Raw genomic sequence first — 27,408 nt, 5'->3', positions numbered from 1 at the left:
GAATGCATGATGCTTGATCAGATGTACTTTTGATAAATAAGAATGTAAGCATCTAAAATCCCTATAACTTATACAGTGCTGTAGTGCTGTTCATACATTTGCATTTTGGTCACACACAAAAAACTAACTGACCTGAGATGAATTTTTAGTTTGTCTCTTTTCTTTCTGTTTAATGCATTAGAAGTTTATGAGTAAAATGTCAAATGTTTATGTGGTCATAAGGTCAGACAAATATATCACAGTATTTTCCTGCACAAATGGACATGTGTTAATGCAGCTGCACACAGAAAAGAATAACACCAAAGACTGTATTCAAAGTAAATCATGGCTCCTGGCTAACAGTGGCAGGCATGAAGCAGTTTTCCCATGGAAAAACATAATGTATTTATAATCTCACTATGAATGGAACAGTGATAAGGATGTATAGTAAAGCGTACTGACTTTTTTTCTCAGAAGCTGAGCCTCATAGATTTCCTGTGGTTGTCTGCAGCTCGTCTACAGTCGAGACTGTTAAACAAGAAAACCACATAACCTAGTTCTGATGAACTGCAATTCACATTGCTTAGATTCAAATTCTGTCTTCATATTCTCACATACATTGCCATGTATCAGTGCTGTACTAAGCCCATGCCCCCGGGCACTCTTTTCAGGACCAATCAGAAAGACACAGGAAGCTGTGTCCAGTAGCACTCCCCGTAACTCACATAAAGTACCCTGACTGAGAGACATATGATAGAAGCGAAGGCTAGAAAAGGAAAGCAGACAAATTAAAGAACTGAAGTAATCAAACTGAAGAATCTTATAAGACTGCGACATTGGTGAGTTACTGATTGCAGAGGAAAGGATTGTGTGGAATTGTGGCAGACCATTTGGTTTGTTGTGCTAATTAATGAATATTATATGTCTATTTTAATCATAATATCTTGTGCTTTACAAAGCCCCTGCTGATTTGTCTGACAGGGTTTTAAGGATAATTTCAGTCTATAAAGGCACTTTTCCATCACAGGTGTTCAAATTCTAGTTTTTCTCCAAATAATATATTTAAATTGTTACTTTTTAGTATTTGAAACTAAGTCGGTAATGTAAATGTCAACATGTGACTGCACAGCGGGGATTAGAAGTGAAAGAACGTGGTTGACAAATGTGAAAGTGTTGCAGTGGGTGCAGAAATATTGTCTCCAACTGCTTTAATGTCTTTGCTTATGTGTGCTCTGCTTTCTGCTTCAGCCCTCAATAGACCATAAGGTCAAACAGATCAAACACGTATTTCCCTGTCACTGCTAACTGGCTTGGATAAAGGAAGGAAAATGTGTGTATGTGCACGGACATGTGTGTGTTTATGTGTGTGTGTGTGTATGGAGAGACACTAGACAGTCACAACAAAGACTACTGGCAAAGTACATTCCATGGGTGTGTTGCAGGAAATCCCACTCCCATTCCCGAAGGATCTAAATAGAAACACACGCACACAAATAAATACAACTTTAGAGATAGAAACACAGAGAGAAGCGCTGCACATAAAACAATCCATTATAGTTTGATGCTGTAATAAAATTAAGTCTATAACATTCTATAACTAATGCTTGCATTTTTTTTTTTTTTGTTTCATTTTGAGCATTCTTTATAAGAAACTGATCAGCGAGTTGCTCAATTTCTAAATACCCTGTGAATTGCTTTGCAGGGCATGTGCATCATCAATAGGGGGCAGCATTTATTTTCAAAGTGCCAGCCTGGAATGTGATACGCAATGCAGACCTGGGTCCATAAGAGTTCAAGGTGTCAACAGTCTAAATTCAGTCTACCTTGAAACTTGGAGCTTTTTGCTGGTTATATTCTCTGGAGCTAAAACAAGGTCACCTAAATCTCCAAACGAGTTAATAAGATTTGATTTCAATCCCTGGGCCAGAAAGCAATCGCCACTGCTGAATTTTTAGGATTTTCAGGGTGAAAGCTGATCATAGTCTAAGTGCAGCTTAGGTCTTTTGATATTTGGTGCAAAACATCAATCCCCTGAAAGAATGTTTTCCCAGTAATATGTTGCTATTTACAGAAGACAATCAAGACAGTCACTTTTTCAGATGCTATCAACCAGACTGTAGCAATATGCTCTTCCTTATCAGCTAAACTATTGTATTTAAATTCCCCCAGGAGGTCATAAGAAGGAAAACCGGATTCCTTGGTTGTGAACATTCTTTATGTGGCATCAGAGAGCCCCTGTGAGCCATTTTCAAGACACAGAGAAACACACAGTTTAGTCAGAGAACACAAAATTTATCGACTAAACTTCAGCGGTAATTTCTGTTTGGTTGGGTTTGATTGCTTGGCTACTTTTAAGATTGGATTTTGAGACAATTGTGACTGTTGTCATGACTCGAAGGAGGTCTAAACATGGTAAGAAATCATTATTCTTTTGAACATTTGCAGCAAATGTGCCTCACGGTACCTTTTAAAGTACAGTTTTCTGTACTCCAAGAGCCACCGTTCACTTACCACACGATTATGTAACAGGGTTCCAAGATGGAAGCAGTAATGTCTACAGTAAAGGTCAGCAACAGGTGCTGAGCTTTTAATAAAAACATACAAAAGAGGCGGTTTGAACACACAGCTCAAATTGCAGCCAAGCATGGAAAACATGGATGCTCTGGTCAGTGTGTGTTGTGGAAAGGTTTGGCAAAGTGACTCAGACACTGAGGTCAGTACAGGAAGGGCTGCCCTGCACTAGAACAATAGCTGGGATTTAAACAATTCTTGCATAACTTTTCCAGCCTGCAGCACACAGACATGATCCTGTTATAACAGAACATGGGAAATTAAGTTTTTAGAAGGGTCTCCTTGTCCTTATGTAAGACGTTGCAAATTTACATCTGCTTGTTTTGCTATTAACTGACAAGGGAAAACGCTACCTTCCCATTTTACTTTCTCGACTGTTAAAGAATAAAATCATTGTGCTGTTTTTTCTTCACACAGATTTTGTTCAAGCTGTTTTCTTGATGGAGAACTACGTCAGAAACAGCAGTTTTCCACCAAGGCGGCGTACACCAGAGTTGGGGGACGTAAGTCACCTGCATCTATAAACGAACACAAAAAGCCAAAAGTGTGAACTACAGGTGTAAGGTTTGAATCACAGGAAGAAATATTGAAAAATCCATTCAAAACTGAACACCTGTTATGAATTTTATGATTTCATAAAGCTTTAATGGGTACATAACACTTCAACACCAAAGGAAAAACACCTGTGAACTAGAACTGCATAAACGCATTAAGTGTTGTCCTCAAACCTAAATTACTTTCTGCCCTTGAAGCAGTTTATCTCTGCCTACAGGCCCAGTTGAGCCAGGCAGCTGGATAACCTGATAAGTGTGTGGTCTATACAACGTGCTGCAGCTTGTGTGTTTTCCTGAACTACTGTACTAAACAAACTTTATTATATAGTACCTTCATGCAACATTATACCTCCTTTAATACCCCTGACCCCAATGTTTGTGTGGATTCACCCATTTTTTTTTAACAGTTCAGCCAAGAAATGATGCAAATTTGTAACAAATAAGCCAGTTATTTTACAGAAAGGGTGCACATTTTTAGCAAATTACTTGTTTGACTAAGACTTGAGTAAGGTTTGACATCTTTGAAAATTTCATCTCTAGCATTCAAGAATGAATTTGAGTTGAAATATACACATCATATTTGTCTACTCGCTGACGTGTTTTAACAGAAGGACAAATTGTTAAGGTTCTACATGCACACGAGGTCAAGCTAAATACGTCAAACGCCGTTTTTAATTAGGTGGTAAAACTGCCAGAAGAGGCAGTCTCTCTGATGCAGTTTCTTGTGAAAAGCCAAAGAGCGCACACACGCAACGCAGCAACAGTGCGCCTGTGCCGCGAGGGATGGCTGAACAGTACACGACTCGACCTCAATGAGGCAGCAAGATCTGAGTTTGATGCAGGACCTGCCTGGAATTACTAGGAGGACAAAATGCGGAGTTATGAGTTCACATTGTCGCCGTGTTGAGTCGCCGCTGTGCAGTAATGAGTGTGAGACGGGGCTATCCAGATTACTGTGCCGTGAATAATGTGTAGAGCTGCCGAGCTGCAGATCTTCTGACTGGGAAACTTGTTTGTCGGTTGTTTTGATCCGAAACAAGATGCATCTCTTTCGGACTCACAATTACCAAGTGTTCCCGGACCGCTGCTCGGTGGAAAAACAGACAATACGGGGCATCAGCTGGGTATGCCTCTTTAATATTTATACATTTACTTAAGCGAAACGACTGCGGAATATTTCATGGAACATAAGCAAGAATTGCTTTTACTGCATGGTGTCACAATATGCGGATAAGAAGAGATGAGAATGATGACTACGATGACATCATAATTCACTGTCTTTTTATATTGATCCGTTCATTTCCAAAGTAACGTGACTTAAAGGCTTAGCGTTCATTAAGAAAAAATAAAATAACATAAAAAGCTTATAAATTTGAGGTGTTGGCACAAAATAGGGCTTCCAAGATGTCATTTGCTTTCTTGCTTTAGTTCATATGAAATCACTGCTGGTAGAGCTACTGCGAGGGTAAAAGACTGTAATCATAATTTGGTATGCAAATTGGTATCTCCTAAATGTCTGACACATGTTGCCTAAAAGGCCCTAAAAGTATCCTTTACGTTGCAAGTAAGCTTCGAGATTTGGTGCTGAAATAGGAAAGATGGAAAAGTGACAGAACATTTCTGAAGATCTGGGAGCAAAATGTGTGGTTGTGTGAACAGTGCATGTAACTGAGTACAGCCCAGTTTTGTGGCACTTCTCTGTTTATTTGATGTCACTATGCTGCCTTTCCTGCTCTATTTACTAGTTTTCCCAGCCTTACTTTCTCTGTATACTAGCCTCATTATAGAAACCACAGCAGAAACAATTGCAGCTAACAAGCCTACAAATTAGTTAGTTAGAGCAAATTAATTGACATCAGCATTTTCATGAGTCCAACTTTTCAAAATTCCCTCTGAATTATTATTATAGCTTGTTTTCATTGTTATTGATGTTGATGTTTTGGCTATTAAACAGACCAAGGAGTGTGAACCCTTCTCTTTTGGTTGTGGCTGACTGCGGTAGCATTTCTTGCCACTGTCTTAGTTTTTGAAAACCTATCATCAGTTGATTCCAGGAAAATAGATGGAATGTCATCCATTTAAGCAGCTGTTTTAGTCATATACAGAATAAATAAAATTAGCTCAGCCTTAACTATGTAAATCAGCTGGAGTCTCTGCATTTTGTAGATATTCAGGAACGCTTCCAAGTAGACTGAAGCAGGTTCCTCTATTGTTGTAGCAGTTGGCTGTGGTGACACAGGAAGGTAACAAAGCATATTTCATTATTATTATTTACCTCGGGTTATAAATAGTGCATTGTTTATTGTTCACGTTCCCTGAAACACCCTTGCTCAGTTTACAGAAGAGTTTGTAGAAGAATGCAAAATGAGGGAGGTTTCGGTTGCCAGGTCACAGGAAGACACATAACAGCGCTGAAAGTCTCCTAAATTTACCTGATTTTTAACTATCAGGGGGCCAAAGATAACGTGCAGAGACTGTGTCCCAAACTACCTGCTTTTACCAGCCAAATATCAATGTCATACTTCCGTGAACTAGTTAAAAGTTCTGCATGAACAGCAACAATTGCTTTGGATTTTTTTACCATAACACTATGATGCACAACACATTAATCTAGAAGTATAAAAGTATCAATCTTTTTTTGAACGTCAGAAGTATCGCTGAACCGGATAAAACCGAGGGATATCTTACAGCTGACAAATTACAGAACTTGAAAACATGCTAAATCATCCTAAATGCAAAATTGACAAATGCATGCATTCACATTGTGCATTGTGCATTTCAAATATTGTTTGTGCTATGCCAGCACATTAGTGGAATCTGACTCTGTAACAGGTAATAGCAAGCCTGTATGCTGTATTTGGTTTTACTCAAAGCTGTTTAGTTGTTTGGCAGTAGAGTGATATCCAATCTTTCTATTCATTGTCGTGTGTTATTAGTAATAAGCCCTGAAGGTTAAGCTAATTCTTTCTCTGAGCACATGAGGCAGATAAGAGCACAGCTGAGCTCATTTTTCTGTCATCATTTGCAGCATCCCTCCTGGACTTCTTGCTCCTGCATACCAGTGCTGACACATGGACACAATGCAGAAAAAATACCTCACATACATAAGGGTTCCTAAGTGTGTCTGTCGAACAGATATTGAAATGTTCTCCACATGTTTTTAACTTACGAGGCACGTTTGTTTTGATTGGCTCATAAATTAGCTATGCTATGCATAATGTTTCATGGAGTTACTGCCATTCAGTGGCAATTGGGTTACAAGCTAAATTGTGGTCCATTCAGGCTAATATCACATGATGTAGCTGCCTGTACAGCAGGCCAAATAAAACATGCCACAAAGTGTGTGTGCAGTAGAAGCAGAGAAACCGATGTCTATCTCCGATGTGAAGAATCACATCAGCTACTGTTTGTTTACATGTCTTCTATGTCACGTGAGTGCTCTGCATATTTACCTTTTTTTGTTTTGTTACAACTCTTACAATCCATCAATTCAGTAGAAAGAGAGAGATTTGTGTTAAAGTGACACTAGTAAATTATTAGAACTGTGAGGCAAGTTGAAACGTAGTGTGTCCTTTATATTTTCAATTAGTTACACTGAACCCAATTACCTTGGGAATACAGACAGACAACAACAGCCGCAAGATGGTCATAAAAACATAAAATCTAAGCAACAAAGGGGAAGTCTGACTTGGGTCAAAGTACAAACGTGGGAATGTTGAATATTTTTACATGGTAGGACGTTAGAGATAGCAATGATTTGACTCTTTTAAGTGAGCATTTCAAGAGTGTAATGAAAAATCATCAATATTGTTTACCTGTGGCAGCTGCTTCAGTATTAATCTTTAAATATTCAGGTTCAATTACTTTTTACATGAAAGGATAGTCTGTAGTTTAAAGCAAATATTTGTTTTAATGAAATTCAAAGAGTTTAACCATGTACCTTCTGTTGCCGAGGTCTAAATACTCTTTCCTCCCACTTCATTACACACACTTGACAACCACCCACACCATGTTGGAGACAATGGCACATCACAGGTTGAGATAATGCATCTGTAGTGACCTTCATACCAAAGAAAAGAAAACAATTTTCCGTTTCTCGATGGTCCAGCTTGGTTGTGTTTTTTTCAGACTAGCTACAACAAGATTGTCATCAACAACCAGCCCAGCTAGTTCCTGTGGAATGCTGCTCCCGAGCAATTTATTTTCTTTATTTTAGAGGTTTTAGATATGGAGAAACGGTTCACTGGGTATAAAGTATGTCTTTCTGTTTCTCCCAGACTCCACTGCCAGAGGCTCTGAATTCAAAGGACACTATGAAGCAGGTATGTGTGCCAACATTTAACAGCATTTCAGTGGTGCTTTGAGACTCTCACTCTGACCATAAGGAGAACCACAATGTGAGAGCAGAGGTAAGATTTAAAGCAGAGTGTAAACACCTTCACCCCTGTCCTGAAAGATAATTTAAGCACATGTGAGATCTATTGTTGGTTATCACTAATTAGCTGATTAAACTCTAGTTAGCCTTTGACAAGTTTCACTGCACTGGTGGCTTTAGTTTTACTGACCTCCAGTATAATTCAGAGTTGCAGAGCTTGCATCCTCTCAAACTGCTGAACTTGTTCTTTTGTTGTTTATAATATCCTGCATTACTACTCAACCGAGTTTTAAAAAAACACATTCCTTGCAGGGGCAAGCAGTCATAAGGAGTCTAAAGAGCACTCCAAGGCCCACAATAAATTGACCCTCCCCACTCTCCTGAGTCCTACCTAACTCAGTCCAGGCCCCTCATGTTGCTTTATCTCAGCTTCTTCAACAGCATGCCAAGTAGTGAACCTTTAAAACCCTGATAAGAAGAATTGACAGGGAAAGTGGCTTCTGTTTAGGTTCAGTGGTCTCCCTGCGACAGAAAAGGTAGAAAGCAGTACAGAGAGTGCATCTTTCAACTCCTACCCATATGGAAAAGAAATAGTAAAAACTTATAAAAGACTTGCATAAGATGTGGCCTACTTCATATAGTGAATCATATAAGGCTTATATGATTTACTCATGAAAGTGGCCACTTTCTCATTACTTTCATATATTGTTTTCATAAGTATCCAAAACATACAAGTTTCATTTATGTAATTTTTCAAGGGATCTTATATCTGCTTTTAATACAAGTTTCACACAAGACAGATACAAACTTTATAAGATTTATATATATCTTTTCCATGTGGGTAAATAATCAACCCTGTGAATATTTTCGGGTTTGTAAAGACACAGAGGGAGGACAGAGCAACTGAATCTGCAGGAGACATGTGTTGCTAACCTCATTGGGGGTTTTTTTTGTTATTGTTGCTTAGCAAATGTTTGCTCCCGATTCTAAAAGTCAGTAGTGAGCATCATACATTATGATAGCACTGTACAGGATTGGTGTTTTTAATAAGCAAGGTTTGATTGTGCTCCAACATTTTCCAATTCAAACATGAAATGGAAACGGAAATCTGTCTGTAATCTCTGAAAAGCTTTTTTTTTTTTTACCGTACATTTTTACCCATGTTTGTGGTATATATGTTTGCTGAAGAAGTGTGGCGTTGTTGTTTTTTCTCACAGAGAAAGAGAGGGGTAAAAATCAGCCCAAAGATGAAGCTGCTTGTCAACTCACTCTGTGCTTCTCACACAACACAGCCCACTGAGGTCAAAGAGAAAGTAGAGAAATGTCTCGCCTACAAAGGAGACATGCAGTGAATGCTGCACTCATCAATATTCCACTGAATGAGACAAAGGCATGAAATTAAACATTTTAAAAGAGCATGACTAATGGTTTTAGTCACCATCAGATTTAAGTCAAAAAGGATAAGACAGAGAAAAGATAATCCAATTGAGCTGTGATAAAGACAATTACAAGCTTTTCTCAAGCATCTAGCATGTTTGAGTAAACTGTACAACCTGTAGAACAGCTGTTCTTTGCCTGGTCCTGCAAAAATTGGCTGTAGTAATTTATAATCACAGATTAGAATCATTTCCTTGACAATTTGAGTATGATCTAGTATGGATCACGTGAGTATTATACTATACATATTCAGTCATAAATCACCTAATAATGTAGGTTCCTGACTTTAAAATTACCTAAACAACAGTATAGTGCCCTGTCATGAATATATTATGGCCGCCTGTCCAACTGTTATAGATGGCATATACATCACTGGAATATTTCTAACATTTTGAGTTATTTTCCAGTGTTAGAAAATCAGCACTGCTCAGTGTTAGCCATTGTTAATCTTCAAAACTGACTAGGTTACTTTTAAACATATAACACTGTCAAAAGTGTTAATTTAACACTCAACAGTGTTGTATTTAACACTCAGAGGTGTGGACCCATATAGACACTCTCCAGTGTTAATTTAACACTGGAGATTTTGCTGTGTATGCACGGGCTGAGTGTGTGTTGTACTCTGTGTCACTGACTGGCACACCTGTGGGAAAAATGTTTGCTCTTTAATTTCACTCACTAGAAACAGTTACATGTGTGTTGTAGTTCTCAGATAATGGGATTAGATGGCCTAGTTCAGGAAGCAGACTCAACCACATATAGTCAGCAGCAGAGGGCTCACAGTGATGTATGGCTTTTGATGTTGTTTTTGTAAGGAATGAGTTAGGTAATGGAAAGTCGCCTCATCAAGAAAATAAGTTGGGAGTTGACAGGCATGAGAATGTGACTGCAGGAGCCCCATGGGAAAATGGGCCTCTGGGAATACAAGTGACCTCACGACACACTAACTTCAGCAGGGCACAGCAGAGGCCTCAGGACGCATTTACTCTGTTGATGTCAGGTCTGGGAAGAGTCCAGTGTCAGGGCGATAGGTTAAAGTGTACACTGTGCCCGCAGCTGTTAATTGCAATTTTAAATTTGAATTAACAACTTTGTGTGAACTTGGATTTACCAAGGATGTGTTATGGCCCACTTTAAATAGGGAAAACCAGGGGCTGTGTTGGAGTCATCGAGGCATGATGTCAGCAGATAAGTCAAACAGTAGGTGTTTTTACATCCTGAATGAATTGCAGAAACCTACAGGAGACAGAAAGTAGTTTCTGTTGCTGGCTTCTTTGCATTGCATTCTTAAGAAAAGAATATAGGAAGTAATCCGTGTTGGATTTTGTGTGAATCTCCAGGTCACCACCTTAGACAAACAACAGTGTCTAGGGGAAAATCCACAGCCTGTGTCAAGCATGTAATCACAAGACCTGTGGGAGTCAACCAGGGAGGCGCAGAATTAAAGTTTGTGCGACTGTCAGTCATTGAGACAGTAAATATCGTTGGGTGGTAGTTTAAATCAATTCTTTTATGTTCAAAATACAAAGCATAAAGCATGAGAAGGTCTAAAATTGGAGAGCTGAATTTCAGCCACAAACAAAGTACATTCTTGTTACGTAAGCTTTGCCTCTGCATGAGTGGCTGGCAGGTTGTGCACCCTTGTGTGCAGGTCTTTGTGAGTTTAAGCCTGACCTCAGTGTGTTATGTGCAGCTATGTGTATTTGTATTACCAATATTGTTGGGACTATAGGGACAAAAAGAAAGCCCCCATAATCTCACTAAATTTGAAGATTTGGGTTTAGGTTAAAGTTATGGTCTAGGTTAATGCAACCCTTTATATTATGGTGTGTGTGTGTGTGTGTGTGTCTGGGTGTGTGTTTGTGTGTGTGTGGTCTGTTTGTCCCCATAACAACCCTTATAGGGACAAAATGCCTGTCCCCATGAGTTTAAAGGCATTTTTGAGACTCAAAATGTGGTTTTAGTGTCAGAGTTACAATTAGGTTATGGTTAGGTTCAGCCATTCATTTTTGATGGTTAGGGTTAGGGTAGGCGGCTATGGAAAGCATTATGTCAATGGGATGTCCCCACTAAGATATGAAAACAGGACTGTGTGTGTGTGTGTGTGTGTGTGTGTGTGTGTGTGTGTGTGTGTGTGTGTGTGTGTGTGTGTAGGTGTGCTGTTGAGAATGAGTGGTGGGGACATCAAAGCAGGTTAAAGGGAAACTAGTTCAGAGTTGTCATACAGTTTGTTGTTGCTCTGTGCTGGCCAGAGTCAGAAGCTGGAAAGTCAGTGAAGTTTCAGAGCATTTAAGTTTGCATCTTTAACACCTTTTCACCTCTGTGCAACCCCCACAAACTCTCCATTACACTCCAACACCTACAGAAGTCTCCACACACAACATTGTTCAAAACTGAGGGGGAAATTGTCTTCCTCACTTTCACAAACACTCGTTTCTTTTGCTGACTTCGGCCTTTCACCAACCCAAAAATTGGCAGAAATTGTGTTTATAAAAAACACTTCACCTAATACAGTAACTTTGCTGTATTTGCTAACTTCACCTATCTTTCATGTTTATCAAGTTTCTCTCAGATCGCGTGGTGAAGGCAGCCAGATCAGTATATAGTGTCATGATTGAGAAGAACCCTGGTCTGATCCGAGATAGAAAGCATCACCTCAAAACATACAGGTACCTATTCTGGCGATGTGCTTTAGTTCATGATTAAAAGTAACAGTGTCTCTTAATTACATGCAAATTTCTCTCATAGGCAATGTTGCTCCGGTAAGGACCTTGTTGACTGGCTGATGACCCAAAATGAAGGCCTCCAATCAAGAAGTCAGGCAGTGGGAATATGGCAGGTCTTAGTGGATGAGGGAATACTTCTCCATGGTAAGAACTGAAGAGCTAACTTTTGAAGAATTTAGTATCCATCCATCCATCCATCCATCCATTTTCATCCGCTTTGTCCGGGGCCGGGTCGCGGGGGCAGCAGCCTAAGCAAAGAGGCCCAGACCTCCCTCTCCCCAGCCACCTCCTCCAGCTTATCCGGGGGAATACCAAGGCGTTCCCAGGCCAGCCGAGAGATATAATCTCTCCAGCGTGTCCTGGGTCTGCCCCGGGTCCTCCTCCCGGTGGGACATGCCTGGAACACCTCACCCAGGAGGCGCCCAGGGGGCATCCTTGTCAGATGCCCGAACCACCTCAGCTGGCTCCTTTCGATGTGGAGCAGCAGCTGCTCTACTCTGAGCCCCTCCCGGATGGCCGAACTTCTCACCCTATCTCTAAGGGAGAGGCCGCTTGTATCCGCGATCTCGTTCTTTCGGTCACTACCCACAGCTCGTGGCCATAGGTGAGGGTAGGGACGTAGATCGACCGGTAAATTGAGAGCTTCGCTTTTACATTCAGCTCCCTCTTCACCACGACGGACCGGTGCAGCGTCCGCATTACTGCAGCTGCAGCCCCAATCCGTCTGTCGATCTCCGGCTCCCTTCTCCCATCACTCGCGAACAAGACCCCGAGATACTTGAACTCCTCCACTTGGGGCAGGAACTCATCCCCGACCCGGAGTGGGCACTCCACCCTTTTCTGGCTGAGAACCATGGCCTCAGATTTGGAGGTGCTGATCCTCATTCCCGCTGCTTCACACTCGGCTGCGAACCGCTCCAGTGCGAGCTGGAGGCCCTCACCCGATGAAGCCAACAGAACCACATCATCTGCAAAAATCAGAGATGAGATTCTGAGGCCACCAAAGCGAAAGCCCTCCGCCACTTGGCTGCGCCTAGAAATCCTGTCCATAAAAATTATGAACAGAACCGGAGACAAAGGGCAGCCCTGGCGGAGCCCATCACCCACCGGGAACGAGTCCGACTTATTGCCGGCAATGCGAACCAAGCTCTTGCGACGGTTGTATAGGGATCGAATGGCCCGTAGCAATGGGCCAGACACCCCATATTCTCGCAACACCTCCCACAGGACACCCCGAGGGACACGGTCGAATGCCTTCTCCAAGTCCACAAAACACATGTAGACTGGTTGGGCAAACTCCCATGCACCCTCAAGTATCCTGGAGAGGATAAAGAGCTGGTCCAGTGTTCCGCGACCAGGACGAAAACCGCATTGTTCCTCCTGTATCCGAGGTTCGACTAACGGACGAACTCTCCTTTCCAGCACCCTGGCATAGACTTTCCCAGGGAGGCTGAGGAGTGTGATCCCCCTGTAGTTGGAACACACCCTCCGGTCCCCTTTCTTGAAGATGGGGACCACCACCCCGGTCTGCCAGTCCACAGGTACTGCCCCTGATCTCCACGCAACATTGCAGAGGCGTGTCAACCAGGACAGCCCTACAACGTCCAGAGCCTTCAGGAACTCGGGGCGGACCTCATTAACACCAGGGGCTCTGCCACCAAGGAGTTGTTTAACTGCCTCAGTGACCTCGCCCCCGGAAATTGGCGGGTCATTCCCCTCATCCCCAGACTCTGCTTCCTCCTCGGAAGACGTGTCAGTGGGATTAAGGAGGTCCTCGAAGTATTCCTTCCACCGCCTGACAATTTTCTCAGTCGACGTCAGCAGCGCTCCGCCAGCACTATACACAGTGCAGGTAGAGCACCGCTTTCCCCTCCTGAGACGTCTGACGGTTTGCCAGAATCTCTTCGAGGCAGCCCGAAAGTCTTTTTCCATGGCCTCTCCGAACTCCTCCCACACCCGAGTTTTTGCTTCAGCCACTGCCCGAGCCGCATTCCGCTTGGCCTGTCGATACCTGTCGGCTGCCTCCGGAGTCCCACAGGCTAACCAAGCCCGATAGGACTCCTTCTTCAGCCTGGTGGCTCCCTTCACCTCTGGTGTCCACCATTTGGTTCGGGGATTACCACCACGGCAGGCACCAACCACCTTGCGGCCGCAGCTCAATGCAGCAGCTTCGGCAATGGAGACGCTGAACATGGTCCATTCGGACTCAATGTCCCCAGTCTCCCTCGGAATGCTGTTGAAGCTCTGCCGGAGGTGTGCGTTGAAGATCTCGCGGACTGGGGCCTCTGCTAGACGTTCCCAGCACACCCTCACTACGCGTTTAGGTGCACCAGGTCTGTCCAGCGTCTTCCCCCGCCACCTGATCCAACTCACCACCAGGTGGTGATCAGTTGACAGCTCAGCCCCTCTCTTTACCCGAGTGTCCAGAACATATGGTCGCAGGTCTGCTGATACGATTACAAAATCGATCATCGACCTACGGCCTAGAGCATCCTGGTGCCACGTGCACTTATGGACACTCTTATGTTCGAACAGGGTGTTCGTTATGGCCAAACTGTGATTAGCACAGAAGTCCAATAACAGAGCACCGCTCGGGTTCAGATCAGGGAGGCCGTTCCTCCCAATCACGCCCCTCCAGGTCTCGCTGTCGTTACCCACGTGAGCATTGAAGTCTCCCAGCAGGACAACAGAGTCTCCAGGTGGAGCACCCTCCAGCACCCCCCCCAGGGACTCTAAGAAGGCTGGGTACTCTGAACTGCCACTCGGCGCATAAGCGCAGATGACAGTCAGGACCCGTTCCCCGACCCTAAGGCACAGGGAACAAACCCTCTCGTCCACCGGGAAAAACCCCAACGTACCGGCAGCAAGCCGAGGGGATATTAGGATACCCACCCCAGCCCGCCGCCTCTCACCAGGGGCAACTCCAGACTGAGACAGAGTCCAGCCCCTCTCCAGGAGACTGGTTCCAGAGCCCAAGCCATGTGTAGAGGTGAGCCCGACTATATCTAGCCGGTACCTCTCAACCTCACGCACTAACTCAGGCTCCTTCCCCACCAGAGAGGTGACATTCCATGTCCCTATTGCCAGTCTTGGCAGCCGGGGGTCAGTCCGCCAGGGCCTCCGCTCCTGGCCGCCACCCGGCACACAATGCACCCGACCCCTATGGCGCCTCCTGCGGGTGGTGGGCCTGCGGGAGGATGGGCCCATGTCTCCTCTTCGGGCTGTGCCCGGCCGGGCCCCATGGACTAAGGCCCGGCCACCAGACGCTCGCCCTCGGGCACCCTCCCCGGGCCTGGCTCCAGGGCGGGGCCCCGGTAACCCTATCCCGGGCAGGGTAAACTGTTCCCTCGATGTCCTTTTCATAAGGGTCTTATGAATCGCTCTTTGTCTGGTCCCTCACCCAGGGCCAATTTGCCATGGGAGACCCTACCAGGGGGCAAAAGCCCCCAGACAACATAGCCCCTGGGATCCCTGTGACACACAAACCCCTCCACCACGATAAGGTAGCGATTCAAGGAGGGGAAGAATTTAGTATTTTGATGAAAAATAGGAAGGATACTTGTCATGTGTTGGGTGAATTTAGGGCTTCTTGTGAACTGTAGATGAATGTGGAATAATGTCCAAACAAATTACTTTTCATGTATTCTGATGATAATGCTTTTGGTAGCACTTAGAAATGTCCCAGACATGCTCGAGTATCTTGAAATCTGGTGACCGAGTCTACCATGACATTTGTTTTGCGTTGTTATTTCAGTCAGTCAAGTGTTCACTAACCACTTAAGCTCTTTGGATGAGACACTGTCTTCCTGGAAGAGACCACTCCAATCAGGACAGAAATGCTTCATCATCAAATGAAGGAACTCACTCAGAAAGCATTTGCATTTATTTCCATATATCTAAAGTTTTATAAATGACCGGCATAAAACTTATCTAAAAATTTACTCATCTGCCTCGTTGTTGTTTCTAAAGCAACGTGTGTGTTGGAGTTGTCTAACCGCATTCTTGCATTTCATTTTAAGGGTTTTATTTTCTCTTCTGTGTTTTGTCTCAATCAAAGTGAAACACGAGTTGAATTTCCTCGACAAGGACACACAGTTCTATCGCTTCCAAGACTCCCAGTTTGGACTTAACCACATATTGAATGAGAAGGATTCAGAGGATGAACTAGGGGAAGCTCTGTCTCTGCTGTCTCAGCTTGGTCCTGATGCTCTGCTCACTATGATTCTACGTAAATGGTCAGTTTGTTTAGTTGTTACATGAGCATTTCCTCATGATAACCTGTATTGTCAGAAAGCTTCTTACAACAAGTTCAAGGTGCTAGCAAAGTTACTGTATTTTGTTTTGTTTGGCTTATTATGTTCTTCTTCTTTCCTTTTTTTTTTACAGCCCCAGTCAGAGGAGTCCCGAGGACTTGGAGGTTATCTACGAGGAGCTGCTCCACGTCAAAGCTGCCGCTCATCTCTCCTCTTCAGTCAGTCTCTATAAACTCCCCTAACATTTTTAAAGGCTCTACATATTGATTTTTTTTTTAATGTGAACTGTTATCAAGTTTTCGTGATAGTTAACCATGGATTTGATCTGATATATTTTATTAAAATATATTTTTTTTAAAAGACACTATTCTACTTGCATACATCAACCATAATATTTTTCTTTTGTATTTTATGCCACATGAAAGAAATGTTAAAAATACACTGGAAATATGAAAGTGAAAATCAAGAAAAACCCATTTACAACAATGATAGCAAAAGGTATCAGTGCGCTTCTGTCTGTTCTTGTCCTGCTGTGCCTGTAGGTGCGTAAGGAGCTGGCAGCAGTGCTGGTCTTTGAATCACATGCCAAAGCTGGAACAGTCTGTGAGTTTACACAGCTTCATTGTGTTGCTGAATCACACGATAATACGGTTCTTATGCACAGAAAATAGCATCTTTTTCTGTGAAACATTCATTGTTTCCAGAAAATAAGATTAAGACTATTCAGACCGTCTAATGTTATAATTAATTTCTTTGTTTACTGTGGATAAGAAGATCATCAGGTCTTTTTTCTCTTCAATCCTACCCATTTCTTTAATGTTAAAGCCATATTTAACAAAGTACTTTTAAGGAAGGTGCTCTCAAGGTGTGATCTTCTAGGAGTTGTAATGGTTAGAAAGACATATGACTGACTGATGTGGTTTCTTTCTGCTTGTTTTTCAATATAGTGTTCAGTCAAGGGGATAAAGGAACCTCTTGGTACATCATCTGGAAAGGCTCTGTAAATGTGATCACGCACGGCAAGGTAAAGCCAGTGGTTCCAAATTAATAAAACCCACTGTCTCTAATAAAACACGTTGCAATTGATTTCAAGTATGCTGTATAGCTCAGAGTATTGTGTGCATATAGGGTCTGGTGACTACTCTACATGAAGGTGAGGATTTTGGGCAACTAGCTTTGCTAAATGAGCAACCTCGAGCCGCCACCATCATCTTGCGAGAGGACAATTGTCATTTCCTTCGTGTTGATAAACAGGACTTCATAAGGATCCTCAAGGTTTGTTGGATTTCCTCTTACTGCATTTTTATCACCAGAAGTTGTCTGTCAGACATCGGGTGCTTACTGAACACATGTAGCCCCATGTGACAATTTAAGAGATGTGAGATTCACGCAAATTTTCAAATAACTTTTCAAACTGGTTGTCATCCTTCTCTGTCCTTCAGGACGTGGAGGCTAATACAGTGCGACTGGAAGAGCACGGAAAGACTGTGCTGGTGTTGGAAAAGAGTGCAGACTCGACTGAACAAGGAGGAGCAGGGAACAGCAGCAAGTAAGCGACTCTGACCTACTAACTTCTATAAAATACTGCAGTTAATTTACAAGTAGGTTTATGATCATGAAGACGCTTTGCCTGGGTGTGGGCTGATAATGCATGGCTCTAATACAAACACTGCATCACAATAAGTGATGATTACATAAATTTTTTTTAAAGATGTGGTTAACCGTTTATTAATGGAGTATTACCTAACACTCACATAATAGGCGGACTTTAACCCTGCCTTTCTGAGTGACGTGTTATCAGTCTTGAACCACTTTATCAAGTATGAAGGTCAATTAAGTTGATGCAGGACTCTTATTTAGATTACGTTTAAACCACTTTCTTCTCTTTACTTGTAAATCTACACAATTGAAAAGAACATTTATTCTCTGAACATTCAGTCCCTTTTTGTGTTCTCAAAGTTTTGAATTGAATTTGATTAATATAGCAATCAATTCAAAACAGTTCAAGGCACTTTATATTGCATTGTAGAGATCCTTTGATGTTGGAGAGAAAACCCAGCAATCAGACGATCCCCCATGAGCAAGCACTTTGTGATTATGGAGAAGAATAACTTAGTTTTAACAGAAACAGACCTCCAGCAGAACTATGCTCAGGGAGGGGCAGCAATCAGCTGGCTGTGGAGGGGTGAGGGAAAGAAAAGAGGAAAAGAGGAGAGCATAAATAGACAAGAACATAACAAAGTATGTGAGAGAGTACACAAAAGTTAATAACATGAGGTAGCGTCATGTAAAAGCATCATGAGCGAAAGAGGGGTGTGGAAATTAGAGATGTGCTGGAAGGTGAAGTGTTTTAAGCAAACACAGTAAAGCTATGATCTGAAACAGACAGAGCGCTATTGTCTACGCGGCTGTGATATACAGCTAAGAACTTTCAAAGTGTTGTAAACACAGTCTGCTAGACAAACTATGCAATGATTACGTCAAGAGACTTTTTGTGCTTCTTCTTTTTGAGGAGATAACAAGTCAACATTTACACAACAAATACTTTTTAATTAATTTATTGCTTTATTTATGTGGATCAATGTAAGGCAAACACAAGGTTTTGAAAGTTATTCTTTGTTTTTTTTTCTGTCTTGCTTTTTGCAGGTACACAGTTATGTCAGGAACACCTGAGAAAATCTTGGAACACCTACTGGAAACAATAAAGTTGGAGTGTAATGGAAATGATGCTATAGGTGACACTGTTAAGATTACAGATACCTGTTTTCTGTTGTTGAAAAAAATGTTCAGACCAAGTCAGTTACTTTGTAATCACTGTATTATGGTGATGATTGTGTCCCTGCAGCTTCTTGTGTGAGTGACTTCCTGCTCACCCACAAAGTCTTCATGCCCTCCAGCCAGCTCTGTCCTGCACTACAGCACCAATATCCTACAGTGTCATTTATACTGACAACAGTGAAGCTAGTGTTGTTTATGAGAATTACTGTAGTCAAACAAAGCTGTATTATAGTGTATTTTTGTAATATAATGGAATTCTCAGTGCATTTTATTACCAGAATAAATTGTTATAGTTAATGTTGTTTTTATTTTGTAATTAAGGTCTTATGTGTTATACCCTTAACCAACATTGCACTTACCAGGCACAGCTTGCTGAGGGCTCAGAGCAGGAGAAGACTGCCTATGTTCTCAACATTAAGCAGAAAGTAGTAAAGTTGGTTGGCCAGTGGGTGGCACTGTTTGGCCTTCACCTGAAAGAAGACCCTATTGCCTTGGACTTTCTGGAGGTGAGATCTCAGCCCCAAAGTCATAAATTAAAATTTTAAACATATCACTGTGTGATTTTTGTGTCAGTATGTTTTTTTCATCAATCATTTTATTTTAATGTTGTTGGGTTGAAACAGAGATTAAAGAAAGATATGGCACCGAATTCACAACTGTTCAACGTGCTGAAGGACTTCAGAGAAAGGAGGAGGACAAAAGTGTACGCACTATCAGATCATGTTTCATATTTCTTAACAATTCACAAGTCATAGATATTCTTCGCATACTATTTAACACTTTAATTCTTCTATACTTTTTCAGGTTGGAGAATGGCTATCAGTCACTGAGCAGGGTAAGTTATTGAGTGTGTGGACACAAAGTACAGGTTTCTGGCACAACTTCGCCTACTTCAAAGGTGCATGGAGAAGAGCAGATGTCTTAAGAGGCTGAAGCTCCAGCAACTCTTGTAGTATGAGGAACAACCCATTAAGTAAAGAAAATTGGCCCTTTTTCAGAGATATCATGTCCAAGAAAATTCTCTTACAGTAGCAACTCCTTAAGGTATTCCTTAACTGGATCATATTTGAGCACTTTTTAAATAGTATGTTTTCTATGGTTTTAAACCAGTTTTTTATCCTTTACCATATTTTGTCACAGTCCTGGGTCAGTGACCCAGTGTTTTGGATTTTGTATTGTTATTTTTTATTAGTCTTTGGTTTCATCTTGGTTCATATATATCAGGGTTTGATTTCTGTTTTGCATTTCAAGTTCTTTAGGTTTTGGTTCCTGTGCTCCTCATGTCCCTGTACTCAGTGCACCCTCTGTTTACCTGCCGCGGTCCCACCTTTCCTGTCTAGTCAGTATCGTGTGTCTGAGTCTGTGTCTGGAGGGTCTGTCTGTGTGTTTCCTGTTTTACTTTGAGGGTCCGTGTCTCAGGTTAGTGTATTCTGTCTTGCTTCCCTTGAGCAATTAGATTCAGGTGTGTCGCCCTCCTGTGCACCACTTCCTTGTTACCAAGTGTGTGTATTTAGTGTCCGTGTCTTCTACTGCTCGTCGTCGCATGGTACCCTCACTCTAGCTGTGTGTTCTGTCTCCCTTACCGGTTTAGCTTATGTTTGTATCTCTCGGTTTAGTTCAGTTTGTGTCCAGCAATAAAGCTGTTAAAGCTCACATCTGCCCTTTTCGAGTCTACATTTGGGTCCTCTATCCCTGCCTGGACACAGCCATGACATATTTAATTTATTTTGAGGGGGGGCTCATAAGGTATAAGGCCCAGTTGGCCTTATATCTATTGGTGAATATGTATGCTGAATAATTTTCTACTAAAAATAAAATTTCCTCCCCAAAAATACACATTTGAGTGGATTGATGGATATGTATACCAGACATATATCACAGCTTGTCTTTTCTACTTAAACTCTCTACTTAAAATGTGTTCTATTTAAAGTTGTATCTGCAGTATATTTTTGATAACCCTGACAGAGGCTAAAGGCCAAAATGAAAGTTTTTCTTTATACTACAAGTCCTACTGGAGCTTAAACCCTTTGGGATGTTTGCCAAAAAGTGTGACAGAGTGTAAGAAATGTCTTTCTACTGCCATTAGAGAGTTTAATGTCGCTGAAGTGTCACTGAGTCGCCTTTTATATTATTGGCAGAACCACCAGTTTGATTGGTTTTCAAACTTTGAGGAGTCAGTTGGGAGGGTTCAACCAATCAGAGCACATGATAAAGGTGAGTAAAGCTCAAACACTACAGCTGATAATAATCAAGAAAACCAAATCCCCATAATAAGGATAGAAGTCTAGTGGGGGATATTTAAATAAATGAAAAAAGGAAACGACCTGAAATTGATGGCAAATCATACAAACATCATACATAAACTTTTACATCTATCTTTACCAACAACTTCAAAATCAAACCTGGCCAAATTTGTGTCTGAAATATAGCTAAACAGTATAAACAGTTTTGCTAGATGTTCATGTTTAATGTTCACTAAAAATACTGAATATAAAGTTCAACTTGGTCACTATATGCATTAAATAGCAGTATGGAATAGAAAGCGTGGCAAGATCCGCATCTTCAGCACCAATGTGAAAGCAGTCCTCCTGTATGGGTCCGAGATACAGATACAGATTTTCATCAGCAAGTGCTTGCGACACATCCTTAACATCAGATGGCCTGAGAAGATCTCGAACACAGACCTGTGGAAGAGAAGCAGCCAGAATCTGGTCGGTCAAGGCATCAAGTAGAGAAAATGGGGCTGGATAGGTCACACACTCCGAAAACCGTCCGACAACTTCACAAGGCAAGCACTGGACTGGCCGCCTGAATGACGTGAACCCAGCTGAAGAGAACGCCCCAGAACAGTCCGTTGGCGTGGTGTTGTTGCAGCCCTATGCTCCACCAGGAGTCTACAGGAAAATTGATTGATTGATGGAATAGTAAAACTAGTCAAAAATGTTTTAAATGCTAAGCTGAAGTCCATATCCAGGTTAGAGTTAGTTTAAATGAACACGTGAATGGCCATGATGACAGATGTTGGGAAAAGGGTTTAGAATCAGTGCTTGTGACGTGTGTGTCACGCAATATGTCAATAAAGGACAACAATCTCAGTATCCAGTAACTTAACAGGCACCATTAGTCTTTAAATGAATCACCAAATTAGCATGATGTGACATTTTATTTTCTGTCCTCTTCTGATTTAGTGTTGTATGAGATCTACAGGCCAGACAACAAACCTCTCACTCCGATGCTGCCGGTGAATACATCTGTACAGGAGATAATGTCAGCATTAGGAAAAGCTGGAGAAGATCATGTCCTCATCAAAATGAACTCCACAGGAGGTGGGAGGCATTAGTCATATGTTTTTGTTTTGTTTTCTAGAACCAACACTTATTTTTCATTAAAATAATCAGTTTTTTGTAGATTGCTAGACTAATGTACTAACAGATGAGTAATTCTGTTTGTCATCAAACCTATGTCGTGTTCACAGAATTTCAAATGCTCTCCTTTTTTTTTAATTACGGTGAAAATTACTCTGTTTCCTATGACTGCGCACAGAAAGAGCTCAGCTAAAGCTGGATGCTACTGCAGTCTACACCGCCCTGGGACTCAACGAGAGACTGTTCATCTGCACAATCAGCGAAGTGGAACAACTGGTGAGGATTTGTTTTCTTCCATAACTTCTTTACCATTTTTTGGTCTATTTAGTTTATTAAAACACACTTATTAAAATACATGAACTCGTTGTCTGTCTGTCCACCAACTCCTCCTACACAATCAGGGGTTGAGCAACCAGACTTGGAAGACAGGTACATCCTATGTCCTTTATCTACATCAGATATTGCTGCCGGTTGTTATCTATGGCAGACATTATGATGTTGCCTAGCAACCAACTATCAACAGGCTAAAAGGATCTGTTTTCTGCATTTACGCATGTACAGCACCTATGAAAACATCCTATCATTTAATTTTGTAACAGTAACATCTCATTTATAGCCACAAAAGCTGAATCATACACAATATTATTATGTTTCATAGCAACTACCTAGCAGCCAAACCTAAAACAACCTATATTTTGCATTTATGTACCTGCAACACCTAATAAAAGCCTCATGTCATTTTCATCTCACAGCCAAGTTTCACCATAAAGTACTGTAGCATGGTCATGAACTAGTAACGATTAATATCATCCTATTCTATTTCATAGAAAATGAGGAGGGGATTTAACTCACGGGATATATTCTAAATATGTTTGTTGTTTATTATGGTTTTTCATATTATGGTTTTGTTGAAAGCAGCATCCCCAACTATAAGGCGAGTCATTAAATGTTCACCTGAACAACATTGTTCCTGATGATTTTCATTCTCTCTGCCACTGCGCCGTCTCTCTCTCTGTCAGACACCTCTAAAGGAGCAGCAGGGTCCAGAGCAAGGAAGCGCTGACGTCCTTGAACAGATGTCTTCTAAAGACATTGCCAGTGAGCTCACCAATTATGACTGGGAGTTGTTCACTGCCATGCACGAGGTAACTTGGCGGCTATGATTGATGTTTCGTTTGATTTTACCAATCAACTGCTTCAAAACTGCTTCAGAACACTAGAGTATTAACTAGTAATTAACTTTAATTGTATTGAATTTGATTTATATAGCATATTTTACAAAAATTGCTATTTCTGTGTACTTTATATTGTAAGATAAAAGCCCTACAACATTAGAGAGTGATACACAATGATCTGGTAATCCCCTTTGAGCAAACACAGCCTGACGGGAGTGAGAAAGAAGAAAGAACCATGCAGGAAGGAGAAGACTGTTTTGGTGGCGAGGGAACCTATAACAGCATTTCCTTTTTGGTTTTGAAGCCTTTTTGTTTCTCAACAGTGTATTTGCCTGTTGTACATTCTTTATGCATGTTCTGAAGTGTTCTGCATTTGTTTTTGTTTTTCTCTGAATTGTTGTTTTTGTTGCATTTTCTAAATGTTGTGGATTTCCCTTTGTAGTTGTGTTTTGTATCTCATGGCCACTACGCCCATAGCTGTTTATTTGCTCACTGACATACATAACCAAAGCTCAAAGTAGCATTCGTGCAACAAAGAACTTTGCATGACTCTCAAACTTTACCGCCTTTTATCTACCAGTATCATCTCTGCCATCAGATTATTTGGGTCATTTCCTGCATGCCTCACATTTCTAAAGAAACAAAAGATACCTGCAAAAGACTTCCTGTCTGCTTGTTTCACGGTGTGTTTAAATTATGCCAGTGGTTGTGACTCATTGTCTGTGTCTCTCCAGGTGGAGCTGGTCTACTACATTTTTGGGCGCCACAAATTCCCTGGAGCCATCACGGCTAACCTAGAGCGGTTTGTGCGTCGCTTTAATGAGGTGCAGCACTGGGTACTGACTGAGCTGTGCCTATGTGAAGACCTCGTGAAACGTGCTATGCTGCTCAAGAAGTTTATCAAGATCGCTTCAGTGTAAGAATTAATTGCATAAACCATACATTTAGCCAAAGCAGGTTGGCCACTGAACAAATAAGCATCTCAACAGTGAAACCTACTGACCTCACGCATGTCTTGCCTTTTTCCCGGCCCTAAAAGGCCGATGGGGTGTTGTCATCACCTTACCGGGTGGGCGGTGTGGACAGTCAAGTTTATGGTTGCGATAACTCAAGAATGACGCAATGTAGGATTTTGAGATTCATGCCATAGGTGCATCTACTATAAATCAAATCTCAGTTTAAATCTCAGTGACGTCAGCTTCAAGGTCAATGTCACATTTTAATGTAATGACACAACAAGGAAGTCATCTACGACTTTCAGAGTCATACCATAGGTGCATCTACTTTACCAGTAAGCAACTCATAGTTTAGACTTGTTGATTGAAACCTCAGATGGTTTGGTGCAAACGTTTGGCCACGGGCGACCGTGGCTCAGGGGGTTGGGAATCGCATCTGTAACCGGAAGGTCGCCGGTTCGATCCCCGGGCTCTCTGTCCTGGTCGTTGTGTCCCTGGGCAAGACACTTTACCCTACTTGCCTACTGGTGTTGGCCAGAGGGGCCGATGGCGCGATATGGCAGCCTCGCTTCTGTCAGTCTGCCCCAGGGCAGCTGTGGCTACAACTGTAGCTTGCCTCCACCAGTGTATGAATGTGAGAGTGAATGAATAGTGGCATTGTAAAGCGCTTTGGGTGCCTTGAAAAGCGCTATATAAATCCAATCCATTATTATTATTATTTATGGTTCACAGAGAAATGTGTGAAATATGTGCACATTGCTTTGTGCAGTGGAGCACAGTCGTGCAGGAACAGAAACAGGTTTTCACCAAACTGTTACCACAACATTCGAACCATTGAAAAGCAGAAGCATTAAGGTTTTCATTCTTTGAAACTAAAAGATCCAGGCCAACTCATTTTTTATCCACTGAGGTGCGGCCCAATACTTTTTTTGTATATAGTATACATTTAGAAGAATTAGCATGGTCTTATACCAAAAAAAGAAATTGATACAGTAAACATTAATATCCTGCTTAATATCATATATTGTAATCATACAGGTATTTTCACTGTGAGTATCCGGGCAGGACCTTTGTACTTACTTTTGTCCCCCCATCTTAAACTTTATCCATCCACTTCAAGGACTGCACTTTATTTACAGTCATGTGTCCTCTCCATCACAGATTAAAGGAGCAGAAGAATCTAAATTCATTCTTTGCTGTGATGTTTGGCTTAAGCAACAGTGCAATTCAGAGGCTTTACAAGACCTGGGAGGTGAGAGCCCCCTTGAGGCAGCAGGCATGATAATAATAAATGTTCTGCCACACTTATTAAACAAATACTTTAAAATTGACTTTGCAATCTTTTGCTGGTCTGTTACAGAGAATACCCAGCAAGACAAAAAGGATTTACTGTTCTCTTGAGAGACTCATGGTAAATTATACTATGTACTCAGCTTTGAATAAGTTTTATAAATGTCCTAAACAATAGATTTTCTTTAAGGTTTCTAATGGTCTGATTGTGCTATGCTCGCTTATTCTTTTAGGACCCTTCACGCAACCACAGGGCATACAGACTGGCTATAGCTAAACTCAGTCCTCCTTACATTCCCTTCATGCCTCTGCTGCTGAAAGGTAACAGACACCAGTAAATCGCAAATCCACTGGCAAGTCCTTATTATTAAGATACTAATTACTTCTGTCCCTTCCTATATCTAGATATGACGTTTATCCATGAGGGAAACGCAAACTACGTAGACAAACTGGTCAATTTTGAGAAAATGGTATGGAAAAGTTATTTTCAAATGTTGTTATGTAATTGTTTCCTTACAAATCATATCCTCAGTATAGACTGACTTGAAGAGTTTCCTTTCTCACCTTGTCGTAGCGAATGCTTGCCAAAACAGTGAAAATCGTTCGAGGATGCAGAAGCCAACCTTATGGTAAGTGATAGTTTGGCAGCAAAATGATCGGGCCCACTGACTTCATACCTTTGAGACTGTATGCATTCAGGAAAAGTTGGAAGTAATTCACAAGCATGTTGGAGTAAACACATACAATGCAGTTTTGTGCATAAATCGGGTAAGATAATGTTTTATTTTCCCTCTGCAGTGCCTTCATCTCCACAGAGAGGCCTGGCAGATCGTATGTTTCTGGAAGGCGCTGCTACTCGCTTGTCTACATGTAAGCCACATCTCTAATGCCATTCGACAGTTTTTAATATTTTCTTCATAAGATCTATAGAAGGTTCAGTTTAACCTTGTTTCTACAAAAGTACAAAAACTTAAACATATGCAGATTCAGGCATGATTTTAATCTTTTCTAGATTCAGATCACGCCTTTCCTCTGCGGACTTCCACAAACATCCGGCACTATATCCAAAACCTGAAGGTGATTGACAACCAGCGCAAGCTTACGCAGCTATCGAGAACAATCGATTGCTAGGAAATATGACTGAAAATGTGCAAGGACTGTGAAACTGAAGCAAAATCACAGCCGAAAAATTAACTCTGTATAACGGAATAAAACCTCCAAACTCATCTCAATTAGAGGTGGGAACTGGACCTTTGGAGATGTAGCATCCCATGGAAATTCATTGTTACTTAAGGAGTTTGGACATTACTGGAGAAGCTTTCTGCACAGCAAAACATTGACAGTCAAAATGGGCTCTGTGCACAGAAATGAGCTCCAGTGGCCCTGACTCTGTGTTGACAGGACTTGTGGTTATTCAGAAAGCCTTATGTCACACTGGTGTCTAAACATTTCAAGTGATCCCTTCAAAAGGAAATGTTACAACATGATGTACAGTGAAGTATTCTTGTCTTTGGTGTCAAAATTCATTTTGTGAAGTTTTTTTATACTGCTGTCTGTGGAAGAATCACATTGTTTTTTCCACAAAACTGCCATAAGAACACAGACCTGTGCCACAATTAACCACTTTAGGTCAGTGCACAAGTGTTTTCACATTAAATATATTGTATCAGATCATGTTTGGCACTAACTGACATGCATAATTTCGTATATTATTTTCTAAATAAATTATTTTCCCACTAATGTGTATTTAATGACAGTACAAACATGTTTAAAAAGGAATCATTTTATTTAAAGTACAAACCGTAACAGGTAAAAATTGACCTTCAAAGAGCCCCCATTCCACCTGACATTAAAGGGTCTCCCCAATATGGGGTGAGGATATTCACAATTCTCCATCTTATTAATATTTACAACACCTTTTTGAAAGTCCTGGCTAAGACATGTAAATA

The 27,408-nt window shown here is 41.5% G+C and overlaps 1 protein-coding gene across 2 annotated transcripts; it reads left to right on the top strand.

Annotated features, from left to right (window-relative positions):
* The first annotated feature begins 722 nt into the window (after positions 1 to 722).
* Positions 723 to 27,388, top strand: rapgef3 (Rap guanine nucleotide exchange factor (GEF) 3). 2 transcript variants are annotated; one of them, XM_085393992.1, is made up of 28 exons: positions 723 to 818; positions 2,968 to 3,053; positions 7,382 to 7,426; positions 11,479 to 11,585; positions 11,665 to 11,786; positions 15,700 to 15,877; positions 16,029 to 16,113; positions 16,438 to 16,498; positions 16,843 to 16,919; positions 17,024 to 17,170; positions 17,338 to 17,444; positions 18,542 to 18,630; positions 18,741 to 18,808; positions 19,018 to 19,179; positions 19,297 to 19,376; positions 19,478 to 19,508; positions 20,812 to 20,887; positions 21,862 to 21,999; positions 22,217 to 22,314; positions 23,058 to 23,183; positions 23,948 to 24,129; positions 25,331 to 25,421; positions 25,530 to 25,580; positions 25,693 to 25,780; positions 25,865 to 25,929; positions 26,034 to 26,088; positions 26,258 to 26,329; positions 26,472 to 27,388. In XM_085393992.1, the coding sequence occupies exons 2-28, from the start codon at positions 2,991 to 2,993 to the stop codon at positions 26,588 to 26,590; spliced, it is 2,583 nt and encodes an 860-aa protein (XP_085250118.1). In that variant the 5' UTR covers positions 723 to 818; positions 2,968 to 2,990; the 3' UTR covers positions 26,591 to 27,388. The 2 variants fall into 2 exon arrangements, with proteins under 2 accessions (XP_085250118.1, XP_085250117.1); XM_085393991.1 differs by lacking the exons at positions 723 to 818; positions 2,968 to 3,053 and adding an exon at positions 3,805 to 4,228.
* The last annotated feature ends 20 nt before the right edge of the window (positions 27,389 to 27,408 follow it).

The sequence above is a fragment of the Rhamphochromis longiceps genome, linkage group LG20 (assembly GCF_057381845.1).
Source record: "Rhamphochromis longiceps isolate RC_006_pf linkage group LG20, R_longiceps_female_GT1.1, whole genome shotgun sequence".
In the NCBI taxonomy this organism is placed as follows: domain Eukaryota; kingdom Metazoa; phylum Chordata; class Actinopteri; order Cichliformes; family Cichlidae; genus Rhamphochromis; species Rhamphochromis longiceps.
This window is presented reverse-complemented; position numbering and strand designations above follow the sequence as displayed.